The 22,587-nt window shown below is 58.2% G+C and overlaps 1 protein-coding gene across 1 annotated transcript in view; it reads left to right on the top strand.

Annotated features, from left to right (window-relative positions):
• Nucleotides 1–2,833: 2,833 nt before the first annotated feature.
• The window catches only part of NECTIN1 (nectin cell adhesion molecule 1), a 62,189-nt gene continuing 42,435 nt past the window's right edge, over nt 2,834–22,587 (top strand). The window contains exon 1 of the mRNA XM_059183415.1: nt 2,834–3,668. Coding sequence (XP_059039398.1) covers nt 3,590–3,668 — 79 coding nt within the window. The 5' untranslated portion in view covers nt 2,834–3,589. The remainder of the gene's footprint in view (nt 3,669–22,587) is intronic.

The following is a 22,587-nucleotide window of genomic DNA, read 5'->3' as shown; positions in this document are numbered from 1 at the left end:
AATATGGTGGTTGAAAAAGCAGCAACAATGAGTCCCAGGCCTCCTGCTTAAGAGAAGGGACCAGAGCCTAGTCTCCTGACACTTAGTCCTGCTTCCTCATGTCCCTGAAGGGCATCTTTCAGACCTTTTGCATTCTGGCTGCATTTTCCTGTCCCTTTCTCTTACACAACCCCAGAATGCAAAACAAAACAAAACAAAACAACCCTGCACTGCTCACTGTTCCCACACAGTGAGAGCCCCAACCTCTCCCACCTTCACGTTCTTGTACAAGCTGCTCCCTCCACCAAAATTCTCTCCTGGATCTCCTTTGGTCCAAATGTGACCCACCCTTCAGGGCCTAAGGCAAAAGACACCTCTTCCAGAAGCCTTCCCTGCTCTCCACAATGAGAAGCACTCACTCCTTCCTCTAGATGGCCGTGTTTGGGGGCTGTCTTTGGCAGTGACCAGCTTTCATGCTATAAGATATTTATTTGAATGAGGTGTTGGTTGTTGGCTTTTGTACCCTCGGTAGCTAGCATAGTATATACTCAAAAAGACATCTGTTTACTCTCTGAGTAAACAAGCTCTATCTTATTTTCCTTTGTGTCATCCCTAGCTCTCTTTTCTGTCTGCTGTAACCCAACACACACACACACACACACACACACACACACGGCTGGTACCCATGTTGGTGCTTTGCACGTTTTAGGGCTTGCTTAAAGGTGATGAGTGAATGACCATACTATCTCATTTCCTTGCCTTCATCTTCTCCATCCAACCCATCCGCAGGCAGCCATGCCAACCCCCAGACATGCCCTTTCTGGAAGTTCATGTAAGAGCAGATCAGAGAAGCCTCACCCAAGGGTGAAGAGGTGGGAGAACATGAGCACGGAAGTAGTGGGCACTGGTTCCTCTGAATCTGTCTCCTCAGACCCATCCATTCAGCTCCTACAATGCGCCAGACAGAGTCTCAGGCCATGGCAATAAACCAACTCAGCCATGGCCCTTAGGAGTACCCAGGGGCCAGAGGGGAGGTGTCTAGCCGCTGGTGTGGGCACCGCGAATCAAATTTGATAAGACATTCCCCAGCATAAACCCCTCCTGGGGGCTTCTAGGCATTCACAGAGCCACAGGTCTCTCTCTTCCCCAAGTCTAAGGCTCAGGCTAGAACCAGCGTGTGTGTCCCACTCACCCAGCTGGTGCTGGTCCTTGGGACTTTCCTCCTACGGATTTCCCCCCACCTGAAATCCAGTCTCTTGAATGCGTCCCCACTCCAGCACACATCTGTCTGTTAGATGACTCACCCAGCCCCTGTGTCCCTTCTCCCCAGAAGCCTCCATGATCCCCATCCCACCCCAGGCAGAACAGGGCACTTTCTCCACAACCCACCAAATCCTGGGTGTGCACCTCTGGACACACTACACACAGGAAATACTAGCTTATAACGTCTGTTTCTATATCTGTCTTCCTTCTTTGCCCCCCAAACTAGACTGTGTGTCCTTAGGGCAATGATGGTGTCTCATCCTAAGCCTGGCACGGTGCTTGGTACAAAGAAAGCTCGATTATATTTGTTAAATATAAAAGACATGTACATGAGTGCACAAACATCCACGTTTGAGTGCCAAATTAGACCACTTCAGCAGGAAAATGAGAGACGTGCCAGGGCCAGATCCCCAATAGTGAGAAAGTGGTGCCCTCCTTGCCCAGCCTGCTTCTGCTTCTATATCCAGGAACTGGAATTTATATTTTATCATGAGACTGGCACTTCCCCTCTGCTCCTGCCAGCTGGACAACGGCAGCAATGGGCAAAGGGCATGTTATCTGGTCAGGCATCTGGGGAGAACTTGTTCCTCCCTGGTGGGAAACTGTCTGTGTGCCTGCCTTCTCCCAGGGTGGAGGATCAGGGTAGGAGATCCAGAGGGAAGGCGGCGCAGAGGACAGGCTTGGGGATGCCAAGGGTCCCCGAAGGGCCCAGCCGCCTTGGCAGGAAGCCAACGACACCCGGATGTGGTGGGTGGTGAACGGGAGGCGGAGAGTCCCTGCCCTGCCTCGGACACTGGCTGGATGGGTCACTTTCGCAGGATTCCTGCAAATCGCCCAAAGCCAAGGCTCTGGCAAAGAGAGTAGAGGTTGGTTTCCCGCTGGTTTCAGGAGGGGAGGAAGCTTCAGTTTCGGAGAAAGGAAATCCTGCAAAGGGAGCAGAGATTAGAAAGGACCAGAAACCTCAGTGGCACCATCTCACTCACGGTTGCCCACCACCAACGTCTCTGGCAGCTTCTCAACGTCTGTCCCCGCATAGCTGCCTCTCCCTTCAGCGTTCAGGTGATACAGAGAGGGGAGCCCTGGCTGTGGGGTTCCAGTTCCAAGTCGGCTGGCCACTTTCTGCCCTTGTGCCCCTGAGCGAGTGTCCTTCCCCTCCTCTGGGCCTTTGTTTCCGCATCTGTAAAATGGGGCTAAGGTTGGAGTAGAGGGCCTGTAGAAGCCCTTTCTGCTGGACTTTGCCAGATCCAGTAGTCTCCATACTGCACGCTCCCTCCTCCACGGCCCACTCCCCCCCCCCCCCCCCGCAACGCGCCCCCTCCCCCGCCCCATCTTAACTCCACCCTCACCCAGCAGCCTCGCCCCCCACGCCCGCCGCTAGGGGTCACTGCCTCCCTTTGTCAGCGAGGAGGAGGGCGGCTAGCCCTCTCGCCCTGCGCAGGCGGGAAGGCGGCCGAAGGGGCGCCTCCGGAGCCAGTGGGCCTCCGCAGACCCCCGCCGCCCTCGCTGGGGACCCGCCTCCGCCGGGGGCCGGAAGGGGCGCGCGGTCGGGCCGGGCCGGGCCGGCGCTGGCGGCGCGTCGGGAGCCAGGAGGGGGTTAACGCTGGCCCCTCCCCCTCGGTCTGACATCACGGCGAGAGCGGCTGAGAGGCTGGAGCTCGGCGAGTGAGAGAAAGAGCGAGAGCGGCGAGCGCGGCGCGAGTCGGCGCCCGGGCAGCTGCACATTGTTGCGGATCGCCGGGACCCGGCAGCGCGAGCAGCGGCAGCGGCGGCGGCGGCGCGGGGTGGGTGTGGGGAGACGCGCGGCGCACCCGGCTGGCCCCTCCGCGCTCGGAGCCGCACCGCCCCAGCCGCCGAGCCGCGCGCCCGCCCGCCAGCCGCCTGGGCCCCGAGCCCACCGCGCCGCCCGCCCGCCCGCCGCCCTCGGAGGACGGCCGGCCATGGACGCCTGCAAGTTGGAGCCGAGCGGGAGGGCGTGAGCGCGCCAGGGGCCGGGAGCCCGCGCCGCGCAGCCGGGCAGCCGGGCGCGCCGGGGGTGGGTCCCTCTCCCCAGCCCGGCTCTGCGTGGAAGAAGAGGGCGGGGACCGGCGCGGGGAGGAGAGCGGAGGAGGAGAAGGGGGCATGACTCCTGCAACTTGCGGCGGGCATCCACCAAGCCTCTGAGCCGCCGGCGGCCCGGGGCCCGCGCCGATCGCACCCAGCCCACCCCGCCCCGGCCGACGGCTGCGGCTGACCTGGATCCTCGGAGCGCCCGCCGGCCGGCAGCAATCGGCCTTCGTCTTCCGGACTGGTTTCTGGAGCGCGGGGAGCGCTCTCCTCGCGGCCCCTCTCGCCGGACCCCCGGCCCCCGATGGCTCGGATGGGGCTTGCGGGCGGCGCTGGACGCTGGTGGGGACTCGCTCTCGGCTTGACCGCATTCTTCTTCCCAGGTAAGCGCGTTCCGTTTTTGCCTTTTTCTTCCCCACTATCCAGTGCCTTCCCGGGGCTGGGAGCTGGATGGCGGGCACGTCTGGGTTATAGGCAGCGAAAGGAGCCAGAAAAGTTGGGTCACGGCTTAGGTGAGGGGGGTGCGGGTGGCACGGCGGAGAAAGAGAGGATGAGAAGCCCAGCAGCCTGCCCTGCGGGGAAGCGGTTGGATGCACGTCTCTGTGTAGCAAGAAAGCACTTTCTCCGCTCAGTTTTCCACAAAAATAATAATATGTAATAGCGTTCTATTTATTTAATAACCAGCTCTCAGCTCGGGGAGCAGTTTGGAAACACTGTATGTTACATAAATGCAAAATAATCACCGTAATCGCCGTCTCGGAGTATGAGACAACAGCCCCAGGGGGAGGGCGTCAGTCTCGGAGCTCCTGGGCTGTGGGTCTGGAGGGCGGCGGGAAGCTTCGTCTCTGCCCCTGGCCCCTTCGCCTGACGGCTTCGCGCGCTCGGGCCCCCTCCCGCCCCACGCAGCCCCACGCGGGCGCCGAGAGCCCGCTCCTGCGTCAGAGGCAGCTTCTCGCTCACCTGCGGTTCCTCTCCGGGTGGGTGAGGCCCGAGCAGCGCGGGCTCGCAGCCTCCCGGCCTTGCGCGGGCGACTTCGCCTCCGAACTCTGCTCGCAGTTTGGGGGCTCCTCCCGGAGGAAGCGCCGGGCTTGGTGCCAGCCAGGTGGCTGCATGACCCACTTTCCCGAGGATGCCCCTCGTGTCCTTCCTCGAGGTGCCGGCGGCCGAGGGGTTAACCCGACGCCCGACACTGGGGTGGCCCGCGCTGGCCCATGGGGGGGGGGGGGGCGGAGGCCAGGACCGGCCGGCGCGTATTGTGCTGGGGAATCAACTGGAAAATGCGTTTAGGAGGCAAATCCGACGAGTCCCCTCGCCTGGGTTTAACCCTTTGTGTCCTGGGGAAGCTGCCTGACTCCCACGGTGGCTGGTGACACCAGCGCTGGGTGGGGGTCGGGGTTCCTCCATCCCTCTGGGAAGAAACCTGAGAGGACCTTCTCCTGGGGCTAGATGGGGTTTCGGTGGGGGAGGGAGGGGGCTTGGCTGGAGCACGTGGTCTGGCCTTAGGGTGGCAGAATTAGGGGTCAGAGTACAGAGAGACCAGCTCCGCGTGGGGGACAATATAGGATCTCCACTCCCTCTGGCAGCAGTCCCTTGGAGATGCCCACGATGCAGCAGACTCCTGGGCTAGTGTGTTACCCCCGGGGTTGCCCAGCTGGCTGCCAGAGTTGCGGAGCTCGTGTGCCCCCACTGGAAGGCAGGAATCTGGTCTCGTATTCAATTCTGTACCCCTTCTGCCACCAGCTTACTGCCAGGGCTCCACAGATCTCGCCGAGTGGCCGATGGCATCGTAAGCACTTTGTAGAAGCCAGCACAAAGGTTCCCCCACCCCTACAGCCTGTGGGGTGCTGCCTTGCTAGGTGTGTGGGGGTGGGGGCACTGCCCATTTCCAGGGCCCTGACTAGTCCCTTCCGTGGCAGGGTGGTCATGGGGAATTAAGGTCTTCCTCTCACACTGGACCTCCTGGGAAGCCAGCAGGAGCAGAGCTCTGGCCCTGCCTAGGACTCCTCGGGCCCCTGGGGGTTGGGGCTTCTGGGAACCCTTAACTGCATAGTGTCTACACCAGATTCTAGGGAAAGACAGCTTTGGGAGAGTTGTCATTGATCAGGCACACCAGGGGTTAACCTAATTCTGGTCGGACAAAGAGTGGGAAGGTTTGGGGGAAAAGAATGAACTCACCCCCTGCCTCCCCTCCTTTGGTTGTTCTCTTCCCCCAGCTTTGTGATACACCACCGTGGTTAATTCCTTCTTGGAGGGAGCATTGGACGCCTGCCCTGCTCCACCCCGCTCAGGAAGTGGGGCCAGGGAGATGGCACCCTCAACCTGGCTCTAGTGTAGACACTCCCTGTACCAAAAATCCAGATTGAGGGGTAGGAGGCAGACCCAGAACCCCAGCTCAGACAGGCACTTCATAAGCGCACCTTGACTATCATTGTCGTGGCTGGCTGGCATCGGGGCGCCCAGCACTCCTATACCCTTTGCCTGGTCCCTTACAGAGGGAGGCAGGTGGGTGTGATGGTGCCCATCTGACACTTAGATGGAGGCCAGTAGGCCTGCCCACACCCCGCTTTCCACACCCCTGCCAGCTCCCTCCTGAGTGCTTGCTGCATCTCCTCTCTGGGGACTTGCCAGCCTGATGCTCTTTTCTGGGTTCTTTTTAGCTGTGTCAGGGAGCACAGACCAGAGGACCCCTCTGGGGGAAAGCAGGTGAGGGCAGCCCCCAGTGTGAATGATGGCCCCCTGGCTAAAACACACACACACACACACACACACACACCCCACTCCCAATCTGCTATTGACGTGTAAACACAGAATTATGTTTTTACAACACAGACTTTACTCCCAGGCTGGGCAGTGAAGTCCCATGAGCTTCTGAGATAACAGTCTGTGGTTCCTACAGGTTAACTCCCAGGAGAGGGCCAGGGGGACTCTGGGCTGCACCCTAAAGAGGGCCAGGAGAAGCCCCAGGGAGGAGGCAGAGAACCTGCCTTTGAAGCAGGTGCGCAGAGCTGGTGTCCCACCTACACCACACCCTCCCTAATTGGCTTCCCCAAACCTTTTGTCTAGAAAGGGAACACACACCCCAGGTGTCAGGCACACCCTCAGAAGACCTGTCCCGATGCTGCGGCTGCCACACACCCCTTCTCTGCAGTCCGTGCAGAGCTCCCAGAAGGTTGTTTCCTTCGAAACTCGGAGTGTCAGAGCTGCTGGGCTCTTTCCCTCTCTCCCCATTCCTCACAGATAGCCCTGTACTCCGGCTTGCTGGGCTGGACACTGTGGCCAAACCCATTCTGCTGTCCTGGGGGTTATTGCATGTGTGACAGCAGTCCCTGGGCCGCTGTGCCATGGAGAGTGTCTCGGAATCAGCTTCTGAGCTGGAGAGGCACAGCTGGAGGACAGAAGACAGTGCAGAGCCTGGGCCCCGCAGCCCTGGCAGAGCAGCTGAGAAGGCATCTCTGAGCCTGAATACCTGTGGCTCTGGGGGGCCGGGGGGGCAGCCCCTTGTGGTCCATTGCTGGCCAAAAGCATGGTATTAGTTCCCGTCTCTGCCGCCCAGCTTTGCACAATGAATCTACCTCGTTGGCCACTTCTTGACCCAGGCCCCTGTTGAACACTGCCAGGATGGTGACATCAGCCCGCAGAACCCCAGTGCTAACGGCTGAGCCAGTGGGCCAGGGCAAGGGGTGGGGGGTCCGGGCAGAGGGTCTGCCCCGGCCGCCGTGTCTGCTGTACTGCCATTGTTTAGCAGCTGACTGATGTTCATTGTTCAGCACAAACAGAAAGCACCCAAGGGAGGTGTGAATATACCTTCGATTTTCCTGATTGTATCTTTCCTGGTGAACCTGGCACCTTGAATGGCTCCTACCTGGGGCAGAGACAGACAGAGAGGGGGCCTGTGTATTCACCTGTTTTCCTGTTGTTGTGTTGTCTGCTTGGATTTTTTTTTTTTTTTTAACTTTGCATGTTGGCCTGGGTGCCGGGCTGGGATGGCCCCTAGCTAGCTGTGGGACTTAGGCTATAATGGTGCCAACAGTCTGCATGTTGTCTCGCCGTCAGTGTCGAGTGGGTACACGCACATGCGTGTGCAAGGCTTTGTGTGCTTGTGTTGGTGATTTACAATGCTTTGTGCCCGTGCAGACCCACAGATGGGCTCGAGGGCAAGGAGATATTTTTCACCAATATTGTGTGGATCACCTGGGGACTGGGGCCATAAATAGACATCAGGTGGATATTCACATGTAACTGATTACTTACATCTTTCCAACTTGGATTTTGTGAGTGGCTCTGTGCCTTGACAATAACCTGTGTCGTTGTCAGAGTGCCCAAGAGGTGATTTTGGGAAGAGACCTAGGATTTGTCCTCAGCCAGCTCCTTCCTAGATGGGCCATCACATCCTTTGTGGGGTGAGCAGCCTCTACACTGGATGCTGTTCCTATTCTGTCCTTGGTTTTAGAAAGGTCCTTTTAGGACCTCCGCATGCTCACAGGGAGAGGCTCCCATGGAGAGACTTTGCTCTCTTGTCTCCCTGGCAGATAGCATCCAGAACCTGCTGCTCTCTGGGGCCTGGCTTGTCCCCCAGCTTCTGGAGATCCCTGCAAGGCTGGGAGGGGCCCTGGGAGATAGGTTTTTCAGCTACTGATTTGGCACCTTTGCTTCCAGTATGAATACTTGGGGAGCAAGGGGATCATCTGGTGGGGAAAGGTGGCATACTCTGAGCATTTGAAAAGGGGCATGAGAGTGGGCTTTGGTCTTCCATAAATCACCCTGCAGAACCATATGTGTGCCTAGGTCAGCAACATACATGTGCCTGGAGACACCCTGATTTGTGCAGCAGAACTCAGGAGCCCCCTTAGTGGAAGTCAAAGAGGGCTCAATCTGGGAGCCTGGGACCCTGTGCCCCAGGTCGGCTGGCAGTTGCTTCTCCCCCGTGATGCCCACCCCTCTCCATAGAGACCAAGTCTTCCAGCCAGCAGCAGATGTGCTGGCTGGGGCAGGAGGTAACTTAAGATCTGAGCAGGGATCACCTTGCAGAGGGAATGCCCCAAGTTGGAGATAACACCCTTTAGTCCAGTTAACCCTTGAAGCTCTGGAGTGTATGTGCTGACTTGGAGGTGGGGAGAGGGAAGAGATAGATGGAAAGAAAATGCGTCAAGCCTAACATCTTGACCCTTTTCCCTAGGAGAGGCAAACTTAGGGCAACAGGAGAGACCCAATAAGGACACAGAGAAAGTCTTCCTGTGGCAGGCTGTAGGCTCTTTAGGGCAATGGATAATCCCAAGGTTTATTCTTGGATAGGGAAGGGGGGCAGTGTTACGTATTCTCAGGAGCTCATGGGATCTGTGTCTTTCATGGTCTCTAGGGCAAGACAAAAGCAGTGATCCCAGGCCCTAGTCAAGAGAGAATGGCAGACGGCTTGCTTCCTCTCCCCATGGCCTGGAGAGTGCCCCATCTCTGCCGCCCAGCAAAGTGCAGTGGGTGGGCTGGGTTTGAATCCCAGCTCCACGAATTGCTAGCTGAGTAGACACGCTTAAGTTTACTTCATAGGCCTCAGTTTTCCGCATCTGTACAGTGGGTTTCTGTGAGTACAGCAGAAGATTAGATTGACAGTAATGGATGAAAAGTGCTGAGTGCATTGCCAGGCGTGTGATAAACGGGCAGCAAAGTGGTGGCTGCTCCCACTCTCTGTCCCTCCGCAAGGTCCCGACCCCCTCTGCATCTGCCAGTGGGGCAGTGCCACCTCTGTGCTCCCCTGGAAGAGCCACTCCACTGCCTGCCCGGTGCTGACCTCACTGCCCCACCTGGAAACAATGGTGGGGGCTGCAGTTTCCCTGGGGGCTTAGGTGGCCTGGTGGGCTCCAGGCACCTGCATGAGCCCAACCCTGGTGGTCATGGACTCAGGCACACGCGCATCAGGTGCCGTGTAGGCTTCGTTCTGCTGCACGTCTCCAGGGGTCCCGCTGGGCACCTCCCTCACTCCCTGGCTATGGCCCAGTGAGGCTCTGTTGCCCATCTGGAGCTCTGCCTTTGGTAGAAGCCAGGGTGGCAGAGAGGGCCGGGGACTCAGCCCCTGCCTTCCTTCAAAATCCCGCATTTGGGGAGAGGGCGGGCCCCTGGGCCCTCTCTCCAGCAGGCCACTCCTCTGGCAGGAGGGCACAGCCGGATCGAGAATCACTCCTGGCGTCCCCCACTTCCCACTGGCAGAAAAGCCCCTTCCAGTTTCTCCCATTGCAGATGGGGTCCTTTTACCTCTCATAATAAAAATGTGGCCCTCTAGACAGCTCATGGTTCCAGTGGATCCTCCTAGTAACCCCACGTGAAAGGTATCCCTGGGCCTTTCCATTTTACAGATGAGGAAAGTGAGTCAGTGTAGTAATTTGCTGACGAGCTCAAGCCAGTGTGGCCACGTTAGGAGCCGGGTCTTGGACTCCCAGGCCAGGAGATGAGGGAGCTGAAACAGGCTGCGTGGGCACACAGCAGAGGTTGAACCGGGCCACGATAGAACAGGTCCAGTGAGATGGTCATGTACTTCACCAGCCGCCACCGCTCTCCCCCTATAACAAGCCATAGCTCCCTAGGGAAGTGAGGGTTAAGAGAGGATGTAGGTCAGAGGGTGGCCCAGCCGGAGCTGACCATGGAGCCAAGGTCAGCACACAGTACCCGATGCCTAGCAATTGTACAACTGGGGGAGGGCTGGGGATGTGGGGGAGGGAAGGGTGTCCTTCTGGAAGCTAGAGCATCACGCCCTGGAGATCTGGCCTGAGCCATGGGCAGGGCCCTGAGATCTGAGCATGGAGCCTGAGGGAGGACAGAGAGCGAGGGAGGGTAGAGAGCAGTGCTCAGAGAGCTTGTGGACAGGCCACAAGAGAGGAGAAGGGGCTGAGATCTGGCAGGCAGAGCCGATTCCCTCTGTTGGGCCACTCCCCACCCAGCTCTGGTCCTCACAGACCCCAGTTTCATTCCCAGTTTATGAGGAGTCTCATTACCAAGCCACAGACAATAAAACCCGCCCGGCCACTCTGGCCCGGATCTCATTAGAGGACATTAGTTCCGCTGGCGGGTAGCTCCGCTGGGACACGGCTGCAGGCGTGGCCCAGGAAGCAAAACAGGCCAGTGGCCATGGGCACACGAATGTCCCATTGGGAGTTTGAGTTCGATCTATGGGCTTAAGAGGAAGGCCTCCTACACTGTGTGTTCCCCAAAGTTGGAAACACTCCTTCCCGCCCCCTTGAGCCCCCTAATTCTATCGCTTGCCTGAAGGGGAGAAGGACACAGCTCCCACACCCCGGGGCTGTCTCTAGGAGTGTGCTTTGTCTGGCCGGAGCTGGCCGAGAAGCTCAGCAAACCACGTTCTGGGGAACAGGGCCTCTGGAGGGCAGGAGACAGCAGCCCACCCTCACCCCTAGGTCTAAGAGACACGTACTAGCTGCAAAGATGGAGTCTGGATTCCTCCCAGCCACCTTGGCCTGAATCCTGACCCATCCTTCTGCCCAGAAGATGGGGGCGGAAGCCTGGGGACCCCACAGTGGAAACATCTTTCTTTCCCTAAAGATGCACTTGGCAGGGACTTGCTGGTCTCACGTCCCTCCCAGAGGTGGAGTAACTTGCCCACGGTGACTGTGATGGAGTTGTGGCTGCCCCCTTGGGATTCTCCCCACCAAAGACGGAATTATTTCTTGCCTAGCAGGAATTTTCTTGCCTGTCCCTGTTGACAGCCCCTCTCCTCTCTTGTGTGCCCCTCTCCCTCCTGCTTTATCTGGATCTCTCTTTCCCCTGCAATGTTGCATATGGGCCGGTCACCAGAATACCACCAGGGCTCAGTCACTGTGAAAAACAAGACTAGAGCAAAGGGAAGCCTGCGCCGTCTCGGTAGCTCAGTCTTGTGGAGGAAAGTGAGGAAAGAACTGGTTCTTCGGGCACACGAGCTCACTTGTGCGCTCCCATGGAGGGTCACGCAGGCCAGCCCACGCTTTGGCTCATGAGCTGGTGTACCCGCCAAGTGAGTCAGCGGAGATAGGAGGGCTGGTCCGTTTGGGCAGACGAGAGTCAGCCTGGCTCTGGAGGCAAGGGGAGTGGAGACCTGCGTGGGCTCCTAGAGCTCCCCAGGAAGGCCCCAGTCTACCGCTGGTCTGGGGTGCAGGCCCCAAGTGGGACTGGTGAGGCTGCCTCCTGTGTGCTCCATTCTCTGGACCCTGAGCAGCACCCCAAGCACCCCCTCCCTCAGTCCTGGCTTGCAGGCAATTGCCGTCAGCTGCCAGGACAGAGGAAGTTCGAGAAGGTGCCTCAGAGCCAAGCCAGCCTTGCCACCACTTGATGTGGGCCCCACCTCGAGAAGGACTACTTGCAACGCCCTTGCTCCTGGGACTCTAGCAGCAGCCCCTGTCTCCCAGCTTGTGTCTGCCCACACGGCTTCCTGGACCGATGCACCTGAAGCACACGTGAGAAAGACACTCACAGGCACGGGAGCATCTGTCAGCTGCCCCCTGCCTGACATGTCTCGCTGCCCTTGCCCGCATGCCAGGCCCACCCAGCCGCATACCCCTGTATGCGTGCCCCTGTTCACCCGCCTTCCTTGTCTAAATACTGACATGAGAGCCACTTCTGTCACGGAGCCTTCTGACGACACCCACCCCCCTCCAGCTGGGGATGACCTCTCCCATCCCAAAGCCCCCTCGCAGCTCATCCATGCCACCCCGTGCCATTAACCACTCCACATCTTGTTATATGGTTATCCGGACCCGGGGTTTCTCTTCTCCCCGAGACTGAGCGCTCCGAAGGGACAAGGTACGTTACTGATGGATGTCTGTATCCCCAGGGCTAGGACAGGTTTGGCCACATCAGGGCCTGCTAGTAGATGCCAGCTGGATACATGGTGGGTCGCTTGGACAGCCGATGACAATGATAGTAATTACGAACTTCCGTTGAGAGTGCTTTGGGGAGGCAGACACTAGGTAAACTTCTTACATGTGATAACAATGTTCCTAACAACTCATGTGAAAGATACTTCTGTTCTCCCTTTTACTTTACACGTGGAAAGATGAGACCCCGCAGAGGTTAGGTAGCCTGCCCATAATCACACAAGTGACTTACTAACTAGTAAGTGGCAGAGCCAAGAAGTCGGGCCCCATGTCCATGATCAGACCACTTAGCTAAGCAGCCTCTCTTGGATGGACCGGTGATGGAGAGAGACAGCTTGCCAAGGCTGGAGTAGCACAGGACCCTGTGTCCAGAATGCCCACCTCCCCTGCATATTGCTTACACCCCTGTTGCCTTTGATGGTGCAGGGGAAAGCTGCTGGGAGTTAGCAGTGCTTATTGCCAGAGTCTCTGTAGCCATTCAGTGCTGTGTCCTTCTGCTGACTTACAGGTTCTAGGAGCACAATCATTACACTCCTGGTAGGTCCCACTGCTGTCACTGTTATGTCTTGGGGTATTGATGTGGCTGGGCTGGAGAGAAATGTCTCTATATCATCACTCTCTCGTCCCCTGAGCTTGGGGGCATCACTGATGCCACGTGGGGGCCTCCTCCCACGCTTCCCCATGAGACTAGGGCCAGGGGTAATAATAGCTTCTCTCAAAGAAGCCTCCGGGAACTACCCCCAGCCGGTGTTCCCAGGCTGGCCCTGGGTTCTGGGTGGGTCCACAGCTCAGCAAGCTGATCCTGTGTCAGCCTATCCTAAGCTTCTGGAAGGTTCTGGTCTCCCCTGCCCTCACCCAGAGATTCCCAAAAGATGGCAAGGGAGGGGCCCCTATCTGGGGAGGTGGGGAGGATTTAGGATGCTCAGCTGTACTGGCTGCTTTGATCCCCTGGGATGAAAGGCCTGGTGCTTCCTCTGCCCCAGGCAGGTTCAGAGCAGGGGCTGGGGATAGAGGCACAGCAGACACACAGCCTAGGGAACTGTCCCAGGGAAGAGGGCCCTGGGAGCAGAAAGATCAAGATGCTTCCAAGGGTCGTGGCAGAGGACTGGGTGACCTCCAGATAGCTCACAGGCAGATTGTCCTTTCGACGGTGTCCCAGGGCCAATGCTGCCCTCAGCACACCCTGACCCCTGCAGGCCACCACATGGGCTTAGGCCTCCCAGACTTGCTTAATTAGGAAGGTAACTGGGCTGCAAAACAGTCAGCTGATACGTTTCGACGCCAAAAAGAAATTCCTCCTAGACCCTCTGCTGTTCTAGATTACCCATGCTCCGTTAGCTTGAATTATGGCAGAGCCTCTGCAGCCCAGACACAGGCCAGAGCTTGGCGACTGGCTCCTGAGTCTGCCCTGTGCCCAGGAAGGGCTTGGAAGCAAGGGTAGGATGGAGCCCTGAAGACCCATCAGACCCCTGTGCAAACCTACGAAGTACATGTCCCCGCAGAGGCCCTACAGAGGCCCACCTTTGCCTCTTCCCTACCCTGGCGGTCAGGCGTCCTTCGAGAGTCTTGAGTCAATGGCAGAAGCCTTCTGCAGTGGCTCCTGGGTAAAAATTGGAGCGGAGGCAGGGCCAGGCTTCCCCCGAGTGTAAATAAGATCAGAGCAGAGCAGCCGCAGTGCACTGGATTATTTTATTATGATGGCCCACCTCCCCCGCCCCCCGAACTGTCCTCCTCTCATTGGCCTAGATAGCTACATCTCTCAGAATGATGGATGGGCCTCCTCTCCCTTCCCAGGCAGGGTGGCCAGCCCTGCTGCCGAGACGCCCTCCTACCCTGCCCCTTCCCAGATTTATTCCCTGTGTTTATGGTGCCCGGAGAGTAATCAGTGTCCTGGACCGGCTGAGCACTCTGATTATCTCTGCTCGATTGATGGATGGGTCTTTGGGGAACTTAGGCAACGGTCCCCTGCCTGCTCCTGCCCACCCGGCACCCTTCCCAACCTGAGTCACCTCCTGGGAATCAGAGGAGGGGCCTCCCTGCCTGTCCTGGGGGTGGGGGAGGCGATGGGGGAGGGAGCCCACGGCACCCCTCCCTGGCACTACAGCTGGGGCGGTAACAGGGGAAGGGTCTCCGTGGCTCCCCCTTCCCTCCAGGGAGCCTGGAGCAGGGGCCCACAGGGCCACCAGGCAGCTTGCCTGGGGACCAGTGCCCCCGCTCTGCCCAGGAAATGGCTCGATTCCACTCTCCCATCCTCAGTCCATCCCTCCTACCCCCTGGCACTTGTGTACACAGCTCAAGCCGTAATGATAATTTGTGCTGCTTTATGTGTTTCTTTACAAGTGTTTTTATGTCCTCTGTGTGTGTATGAGAGAGGTTTATGGTGTGTGTGTGTGTGCGCCTGCGCATGCGAGAGCACACGTGAGGTCACGTGCTCTGTGTGTGTGTGTGTGTGTGTGTGTGTGTGTTTGCTCCTGATTAGACCCCGATTGCCATCTTTCCCCCCACGGAGGTTGGGGGCTCTCCCCCAGTTGCAGGGGAGGGGCAGAGCCTAGATACTGGGGGGCGGGAGCAGGAAGTGGAGGTAAAGAGGCAGGCAAAGACCACGACTGTCCCTGGCAGGGTCTGCACTGCCCCCCGCCGCCAGTTAGAGAATGCAGAAGGTCAATCTCAGATCATTGTTTTGTCTGTAGGATCCCAAACAACGGGTTGGACTCTTCTCCCCGGCATATTGAACCCCCGTTTGTTGGGGGTGCCGAGTGGTCTCCGTCTTGTACTACTTACATAGACCCACATGCGGGTCTGTGTCTTGCCTTCTCTGAACTTGAGTTCCTGCCCCCTGGAAGGTGGGCCTGCGGTGACGAGAGGCTGAGAAGCAGTAGACAGCCGCGTGGTGTGATGAGCGTGGTGCCTGGCACAGTCAATCTTCGCACCACCTGGGTATTAGTGGCTGCTGCTTGCCCAGGGAGCCCACATCTAGGGGAAGGTGGGTTCCCTGGGGCTGGGACGCCTGCCCCAGCACACTGCAGGGGCCCTCGGCTGGGTTTTTTGCCACCTGGGCAGGGTACATCACCCACACAGGCCCCTGGGCTCCTGGAAAATCACCCCCACCTCCAGATGGTCCCGGATGATGCCCGCTGGTGGCTCTTTGGAGCTATCCTGTGCTCCCTTCCTTAAGAGTAGTTGAAAGCAAGAGTTATGTGCCCTCAGCCAGGGAACCCCATGTGCAGGCTTCTGGCTGCCCAACATGCTGGGTACCTGCACTTGGGGGAATCCCTCTGCCCTGGGTGTGTGGCAGAAGGGGGGTGGACACGTCCATTCCTGCATTCCCTCAACAGTGTGGGCACTAGTGCCTCCCGTGGGCCCTGCACTGAGCGGGGAGCAGGGAGTGAGCACTGAGCTTAACTTTGGCCCTCCTGGAGCCCCCAGTCCCACAGGGGAGGGATGGAATCTGCCCTCTGGCCTCACACACAGCAGGTGACATCCCAGGGTGGCCTGGCTGGGAGATGGGAAGAGGGAGCTGGGGCCTTGTGGGCTAATGCCCAGGTAAACCTATCACTCTTCCTAAGCCTTCCCTGTTCGGCTCTGAAGGCACAGGTGTGACGGGGTACGGGCCTGGCTTCTCCTGCGCCCTTAAAGGCGGGCTCTGCTTCTGAGCCCCTTTGTTTCCCTCCCGCCCCTAGATCTGGGAAGAGCCTCCCAGCTGGGCTATCAGCTGAGGGTAACCCCGCTCCCTGCAGGGGAAAGCAGGAGAGGATAGACAGGGGAAGTCAGGAGAATCCTGGCCCTGAAAGGAAAATGGATAATGAAACACCCATTCACTTAAAACCCCCTCGACCCCATCCCCACCGGTTGGTTGAACATCCAGCTTCAGCATGAATACCCCCGATGACAGGAGACTCAGCACCCTGCACAGAAGCCCTGTCAGCTCTGAGTGCCCCAGATTCTTCTCTGCATGCCCATAGTCCCAACCCCCGCCCCCCCTCCCCTGCCCTGACTCCTATCTCTGCCTCCTTTGGGCTTGTGGGGAGCACATCTGATCTGGTGCATGGTGTCCTTCCGGCGGTTACAGAGGGTCCCCCACTCTTGGTCTTCTCTCCCCTGGGTGCTTTTGGCCAACTCTGACCCACCGTGCCGTCTTAAGCGCTCTCCATGGAACCAGGTGGTTGAGATCTCCAGCAGCGGGTGTGGGGCCCCAAGTGGGGGCTGCTGTGCCCCCTGGGGTTTGGCCTGGGATCCTGCAGCAGCCACTGCAACCATCCAGGGACCGGGGAGGAGGCAGAGCCGGCTGGCCGCCCTCGTGCTTTCCCACCTCCCCCTCACCCCTGTTTTCCTTTGGATTAACAATAAATTGCAGTGAAAGATCCGCTTATCTCCAGTGGGAATTAAGGAATTAAGTTGGTGATGGGGAGAGAAGGGCCTGAGAAAGGGAGCATATTGCCCAGATTCCGAGCACAGAGAGGACAGTGGGGAGGGGGTGAGGAGCTGGACCCTCTGCCTGCCTTCTCTTCACCCTGGAGACAGCGGGAGCAGCCCCTCCTCCTCCCAGCAGCCTGTGCCCTCATGGGGACAGGCGGGGTCCCCCATGGGAGGCAGCGCACCACAGGGGATGCCCATGTGGTGTGACCTCCTGGCAGCCTCTCCTGTCGCCCATTATTTCACGACATGGGACAGCAGTTACGTGGCAAGTCGCGGCACTAGGAGGGCAAGCCAGGGCATGTGGCAGGGTGAGGCACCCCACCGTCCCACCTGTGGTACAGACGCTGTGATACCGTCTGCCATCCTGCGGGCACCTCGCCCGCACCAAAGTCACCCCGGGGCCACAGACCACTATGACCCACCCACTCTGCTTCTCAGATGAGGCTGACTTAGCCATGGATTCCCTTGGCCATTGCTTAAAGGAGTCATTTGCTCCTGCAGAGTCTGGGCTTCTCTTTATCCTAAAGGTAACCCCAAAAGCCTCCTTCTGGAGCCCCAACATGCCTCTCCCCTGCTCAGCTCCAGAGCCCCTTCTCCCACGTCCCCCAGGCTTGCCACCCTCCCCACCCTCCCCATCATCAGACCCCCCCCCAACAGAAGCTTTGGGAGCAGGCCCCCTTGCCAAACCTTGAGGCTAAACAGGGAGATCTAAGGGGCGGAGCTACCCTCCAGAGGGTAGGGTGGGCGTGGGGGCTGGGATTGGAAGTGAGGAGGGCACGGATCCCAAGGACGAGGCTGCCTTCGGGTCATCCAGACCTAGCCCAAGTCCGGTTTCCGTCACTGTGGCCCCAGGCGGCGCCAGCACCCTCGGTGGGGCTGGGAGTAGGGGTTGACTATCCCCAGCCACAGCCACTGGGTGGGTCACTGGAAGATAAAGAGCAAGGCCAAGCTGGAGAGATAGTCTCTGGGGTGAGGGAGGGGCGGGGTGCAGAGTTCTAGGATGCTTGGGATTTGACACGGAAGGGGTGAAGCCAGAAATGGGGCTCTCAAGTCCAAGAGTCTAGCTGGTTAATAATTAGTAGCTCTGGTTAATCATTGGTGGGTTTTCCCCCAATTTCAGCTCCCCCTCCCCCACCCACACCCTGGCCCTGGGCAGCCCCCTCCCCCAGCTGGTTTCTGGCCTCAGGAGCAAGCGAGTGTGGTATTTAATCTTCAAGAGAGATTAGTGGCCTGCTTTAGCCGGCTTCCCCCCACAGGCTCTTTGGACGCCCCTGGATGTTTCCGGCTGGAAGGGCAGGCCCTGCCACCGACCACCCCAGAAGTCCCCTCCAGCTGCTCTCCTGGGTGGCGCCACTGACCCCTCCTGACTCACTTGGCAGACCTTGCTGCTGGCCAGCTCGGTCGTGGGGTGACCCTGTGGGGAAGGCCTCCCTCATCCTTGAGGTGAGGTCAGCAAGTCAACAGATGCTATCTGCACATGCCAGGTACTGTCGGGGGGGGGGGGGGGGAGTACTTTAAGCAGCTCAAACTAAGGCGAAAGGCTTTATTCTGAGGCTCGTGTGCCTTAGGGGGGCACTTGAAGACCAGGTCACTCCCCAAATGGAAGCGGGATCGGCCGTGCAGGGGTAAGGAGGAGAGGGAGGCCGTGTGCCCTTGAGATGGGGTATTTGGGTGACATTTTCACCTCTAACTGCTAGAAACTGTACTCTTGGGTTTTGCAGGCTTCCGTGCCTCTCCTTCGGGGTCCTGGGCGCTGCCCCACCCTGACGGCTACCGGAACAGCTCCTTCTAGACCTGTTTCTCTAAATTGAGTGGTCAGGGAATAGGGAGGTGGGAAAGGAGGCAAGGTCAAAGCCAGAGCCCTGGCGAGCCTCTCCTGCCTGTTTAAATCCTTCCCACGAGCTTGTAGTAATGCACCGTGGTACCCCAAACAGGTGTCCTCCTGACTGGCTGGACTGATGTGCAGAGCAGTTTGAGAATTTTCCAAGCAGTTCAAGCATGCACAGGGCTGTGAAGGGGCCACCAAGCCCTAACCTGGGAGAGGCTGCCCTGGGGAAGTGACCTTGAGGCTGGGACGGGGCATGGGTGTCTGAGCGGGAATAACTGAAATGGCAGAGGAGAGTGAGTGGGCCAGCCTGGGGAAGGCCATACAGGGGTGCCCACGGAAGAGCAGATGGGGAATGGGGGCCTGTGGCCATGTGAGGGCCCGGGAAGGGCCTGTGGAGGGTTTTGGACTTACGCAAACAATCCCCCAGTCTGTTCTGTCTGATTTCGGCCTGACGGCACCCCAGGCCGGCTTTCCTGATGGAATCCAAATTCTCCCATTTACTAGAGCTGGGACTCCTCCTTCATCCCCGATATCTGGATTGTCATCAGTTCCTAGTGGTTTCATTTCTGCAGGACACCTCCCCAGTCCCAGGACCCGAACCCTCAGAGACATCCTGGGGGCTTCTCCCTGTTCCTGTGCCGCCTGCCCACCCCCGCTCTGTCTGAAGCTCTCGCAGGCTGCTGGCTTAAGGACAGGCTCTGTGGTCTACGCCGGGTGTCTCTACCCCAGCCAGCACCACTGACATTTGGGGCCAGATCATTCTTCTTTATGTGGGGCTATAGGTATGCTGTGGGGTGTTTGGCCTCCACCCAGTAGATCCCAGCAGCGTCCTCCCCCACCTCCCCCGTGTGACAATAAAAAATGTCTTCAGACATTGCTTAGTGTCCCCTGGGAGGCAGAGTTACCCCAGTTGAGAACCACTGATCTAGGGTCTCACTGTAGCAACCTACTATGCTGTCTAGTACTTTCTCTCCTCCCCTCGCCCCAGACGCACAGCTCTTTGAAGGAGAGACCTCAGTCTTATGATCTCTGCAGGCTCTCACTCAGTGCCTTGTACACAGTAGGCGCTCCATAAATGCACAGTAAACTGATGGGAGCTGGCCGGCTTCCCTCCTTCTCAGCCCCTAGCAAGCTATGAGCTTTCTTCTTCTGCACACCTCTCTGGGTTCTTGGCACTCTGTGTAACCCCCGTAGCCAAGATGTGCAAACTTCTGACGCTTCCCTTTCTCCTGACACCTCCTGTACCCACCTCATGGTGTTTGCAGCAAACAAAAGCATCTTTTCTCCTGGAGTTAACATTTACTAGGTATCTCTTATGCATCAAGCCCTAGGAACCAGGTGGGGGGGGGGGTCGGTGGCTGCGAGTGTGAAGTTGTGCACGGGTGTGTGTTTTCCTCAGGCAGGTGTGTGTACTTGGCAAGCCTCCATGCATGGCGGCCAGACCCCGCTCCCAAGGGGCTCGTGCCCTGCGCACGCTGCTTCCCACCTTTCCTCCTTTGTTCCCGCTGTCCCTCTGCTTGGTGGGGGCCCTGCCTCATGGCCTGGCCAGCTTCCTCTCGTCCTTCAAGACCCTTCTCTAATCCCCTGCCCCAAATTCATCATTTCCTCCCCGGTATTTCCATGGCACTCGGCGAGCCTTCCCGCCATAGCACAGTGATTGTGCTACTAGTTACTGTGCCCTGTGTCCTTGAGCCTGGAACCGCATGGTGTGTGTGTGTGTGTGTTTCTAATTCCTACTTTCTTAATGCATGTTTATGAAATAAATGGAAATAAATTGCTTACTCTGTTTTCCAAAGCATTTTCTTTGTACTGTTCTAAGAGTGTTCATGGCTGGTTCATGGCTTTGCCTCACTTTCCGCACATGCCTTCAGTGTGCTTCCAAGCCTGCGAAGGGGCACATATGTATGTGTGTATACACGGACACACGATTGTGTTGCACAAGTGTGCTTGTGTGTACACATACGCATGCGTGTGTCTCTCTTCCAGTGTTCCTGTAGATTTAAACGTGTGTCCCCCAGCACTGCCCCTCTCTACGGTGGTGTGCCCTCAACTTGCGGTCCTCCCCTGCACCTTTGAGAAGGGGTAAGGACAGAGGGGACGGGGTGGTGACTCTCCTCTGGGCAGCTTTCTCAACCCACCTCCCGGAATGTCCTTCTGACTGCAGCCCCTGGTCTGCCGGAGGGGACCAGGGGCTCCCTGTTCATCGTGGGGTGGACCGGGGTGGGCGGGCTGGGTTTGGGGCTAGAGCCCTCCGTGGCCTCGTCACCTCACACCCCCTTCTCGATCCATCTCTGCCCTGTTTAATTGGAATTTGACTAGTGGAGACCATCTGTTCTATTCCGCCTGTTTCCATGACAACCAAGTGGCTTGAGACTGAGGTTTGTGGTGAGAGAAGTGGCCTGGGGGATGCTGGGAAAAATCAGTGAGGTCCTCCCCCTCCAACCTGCTCTGCCTCGCCTTCTCCTCTCCGCCCTGCCCTGGGGCCCAAGCCCAGAGGAAGAATAAAGCTCTCTGTTGCCCACTAGGGAGTCGGGAGCCCCGGTATCACCCTCCTGCTCTCTCAGGCTGCTTTGGGCTTCCTCCAGCTTTCATTCATAAGCACCGGCTACCTGTGTAGACTGGGGAGCTGGCCCTACCCTCTGGCCACCCCGAGACTGGAAGGGGAATCAGGGGACATCAGAGCCTGTGGTGTTTGCTTGTACTTTCAAGCCTCCGTCTCCCCTGCCTCCAGACCTCTTCCTCACCCCATCCGGGCATCTCAAAATCTCCTTCAACTGGGGGCCACACATGCACATGCACACACACACACACACATACCATGGTACAAGCCTCAGAAATTTCAACCCACTTTAATGGCTGATGCATCTCCCCTCCCCATCCAGGTGTTGGGGAACCTCAGTCCCCAGACCTTCCAGGCGACAGGGCTTTGAGAATGGAGCCCTTGGGAATGAGTGGTCCCTCACAGCCCTGCTGTGGACACTCAGGACCAGCCCCCACCCCCACCCTCCCCCCCGCCCCACATGTCAGGCACATCGAAGAGCTCGGAATCCAGCAGAAAAACGTGGGGGGCCCTTCCGTGGGACCGTCTCAGACGTGCAGGAGCTCAGATAGGGCTTCACACACTGGGATGTGAGCAAGCCTCTTTCCCTCCTATTTCTGGACACTTCTGTTTTCATGGTGTTATTTTCTGCCCTAATTTTCCCATCTATGGCAAAGCCTCTTCCCTGCCTGCTCTATTACCAGGGGATCTGCCTGTCTTCAGAAATAAATGGCGTGCCTTGATCAAGTAACCTGTCTGTTGGTCAGGTCCCAGGAACAAGGTGCCAGCCATGCCTCTTGCCCATGGGAGTGAGGGAGCAGCCCCCCGTGGGGCGGTGGTCCCAGGATCTCTCCCCTGGGCTCCAGCCCAGCAGGATCCCTCCTGACCAAGGGAGGGAGGAATTCGACAGGCACTAGCGGGTCATGGCTCTGAGCAGCTGTGCTGAGCAGGGACCCCTCCGTGTGAGGGTGCTGCAGCCTTGCAGAGGCCTCCTAGTGGCCGGCCTGCCTCCCTCAGGGCAGGGGTGGGCTCTGGCTTCCCACCATCCATCCCACTCCATGGCCTCTGCTTTTTTTCTCGAGGTAGAAATTCACCAGCCCTAAAAGTTGCCCTTTAAAGTCGACTTAAAGTTGCAGTGGGGTTTAGTACATTCACAGAGTTGGGTGACCATCACCACTTGCTGATAGAGAATGTTTCCATCACCCCAAAAAGAAACTCTTGGCCACTCCCCGTTCTTCCCTCGGCCACCCCACCCCAACCCCTGCCAACCACGATCACCTTCCACGTCTCTGGATTTGCCTGTTCTGGACATTTTTCATCAATGGAATCACACTGTGTGGCCTTTTTGTGGCCGGTGCTTTTCACAGAGCAGTCCTGTGCCTCTCCGGGTATCACTGCCCTGCCGAAGGAGTGTCGGTGGCTCCCGGTGGCTAGAGGACAGGCAGACCCTTGTGGATAGAGCCCTTTCTCAGCTGACGCACATCTCCCTGGCGCTCACCTCTGCACCAATAAGGCAACACTTAGCAACCTTCAGGCTTTCAGACAACCTTGTCTCTTCTGGTTCCCTCTTCTCTCTCTGAGGGACTCCTGCTCGTTCTGTCGGACCCAGCTAAAAACCTCACTCTTCTCCTGTCGACCATCACCCTGAGGATCGTGTCTCCTTGGAC

This window comes from Mustela lutreola, chromosome 1, assembly GCF_030435805.1.
Source record: "Mustela lutreola isolate mMusLut2 chromosome 1, mMusLut2.pri, whole genome shotgun sequence".
NCBI lineage: Eukaryota > Metazoa > Chordata > Mammalia > Carnivora > Mustelidae > Mustela > Mustela lutreola.
This window is presented reverse-complemented; position numbering and strand designations above follow the sequence as displayed.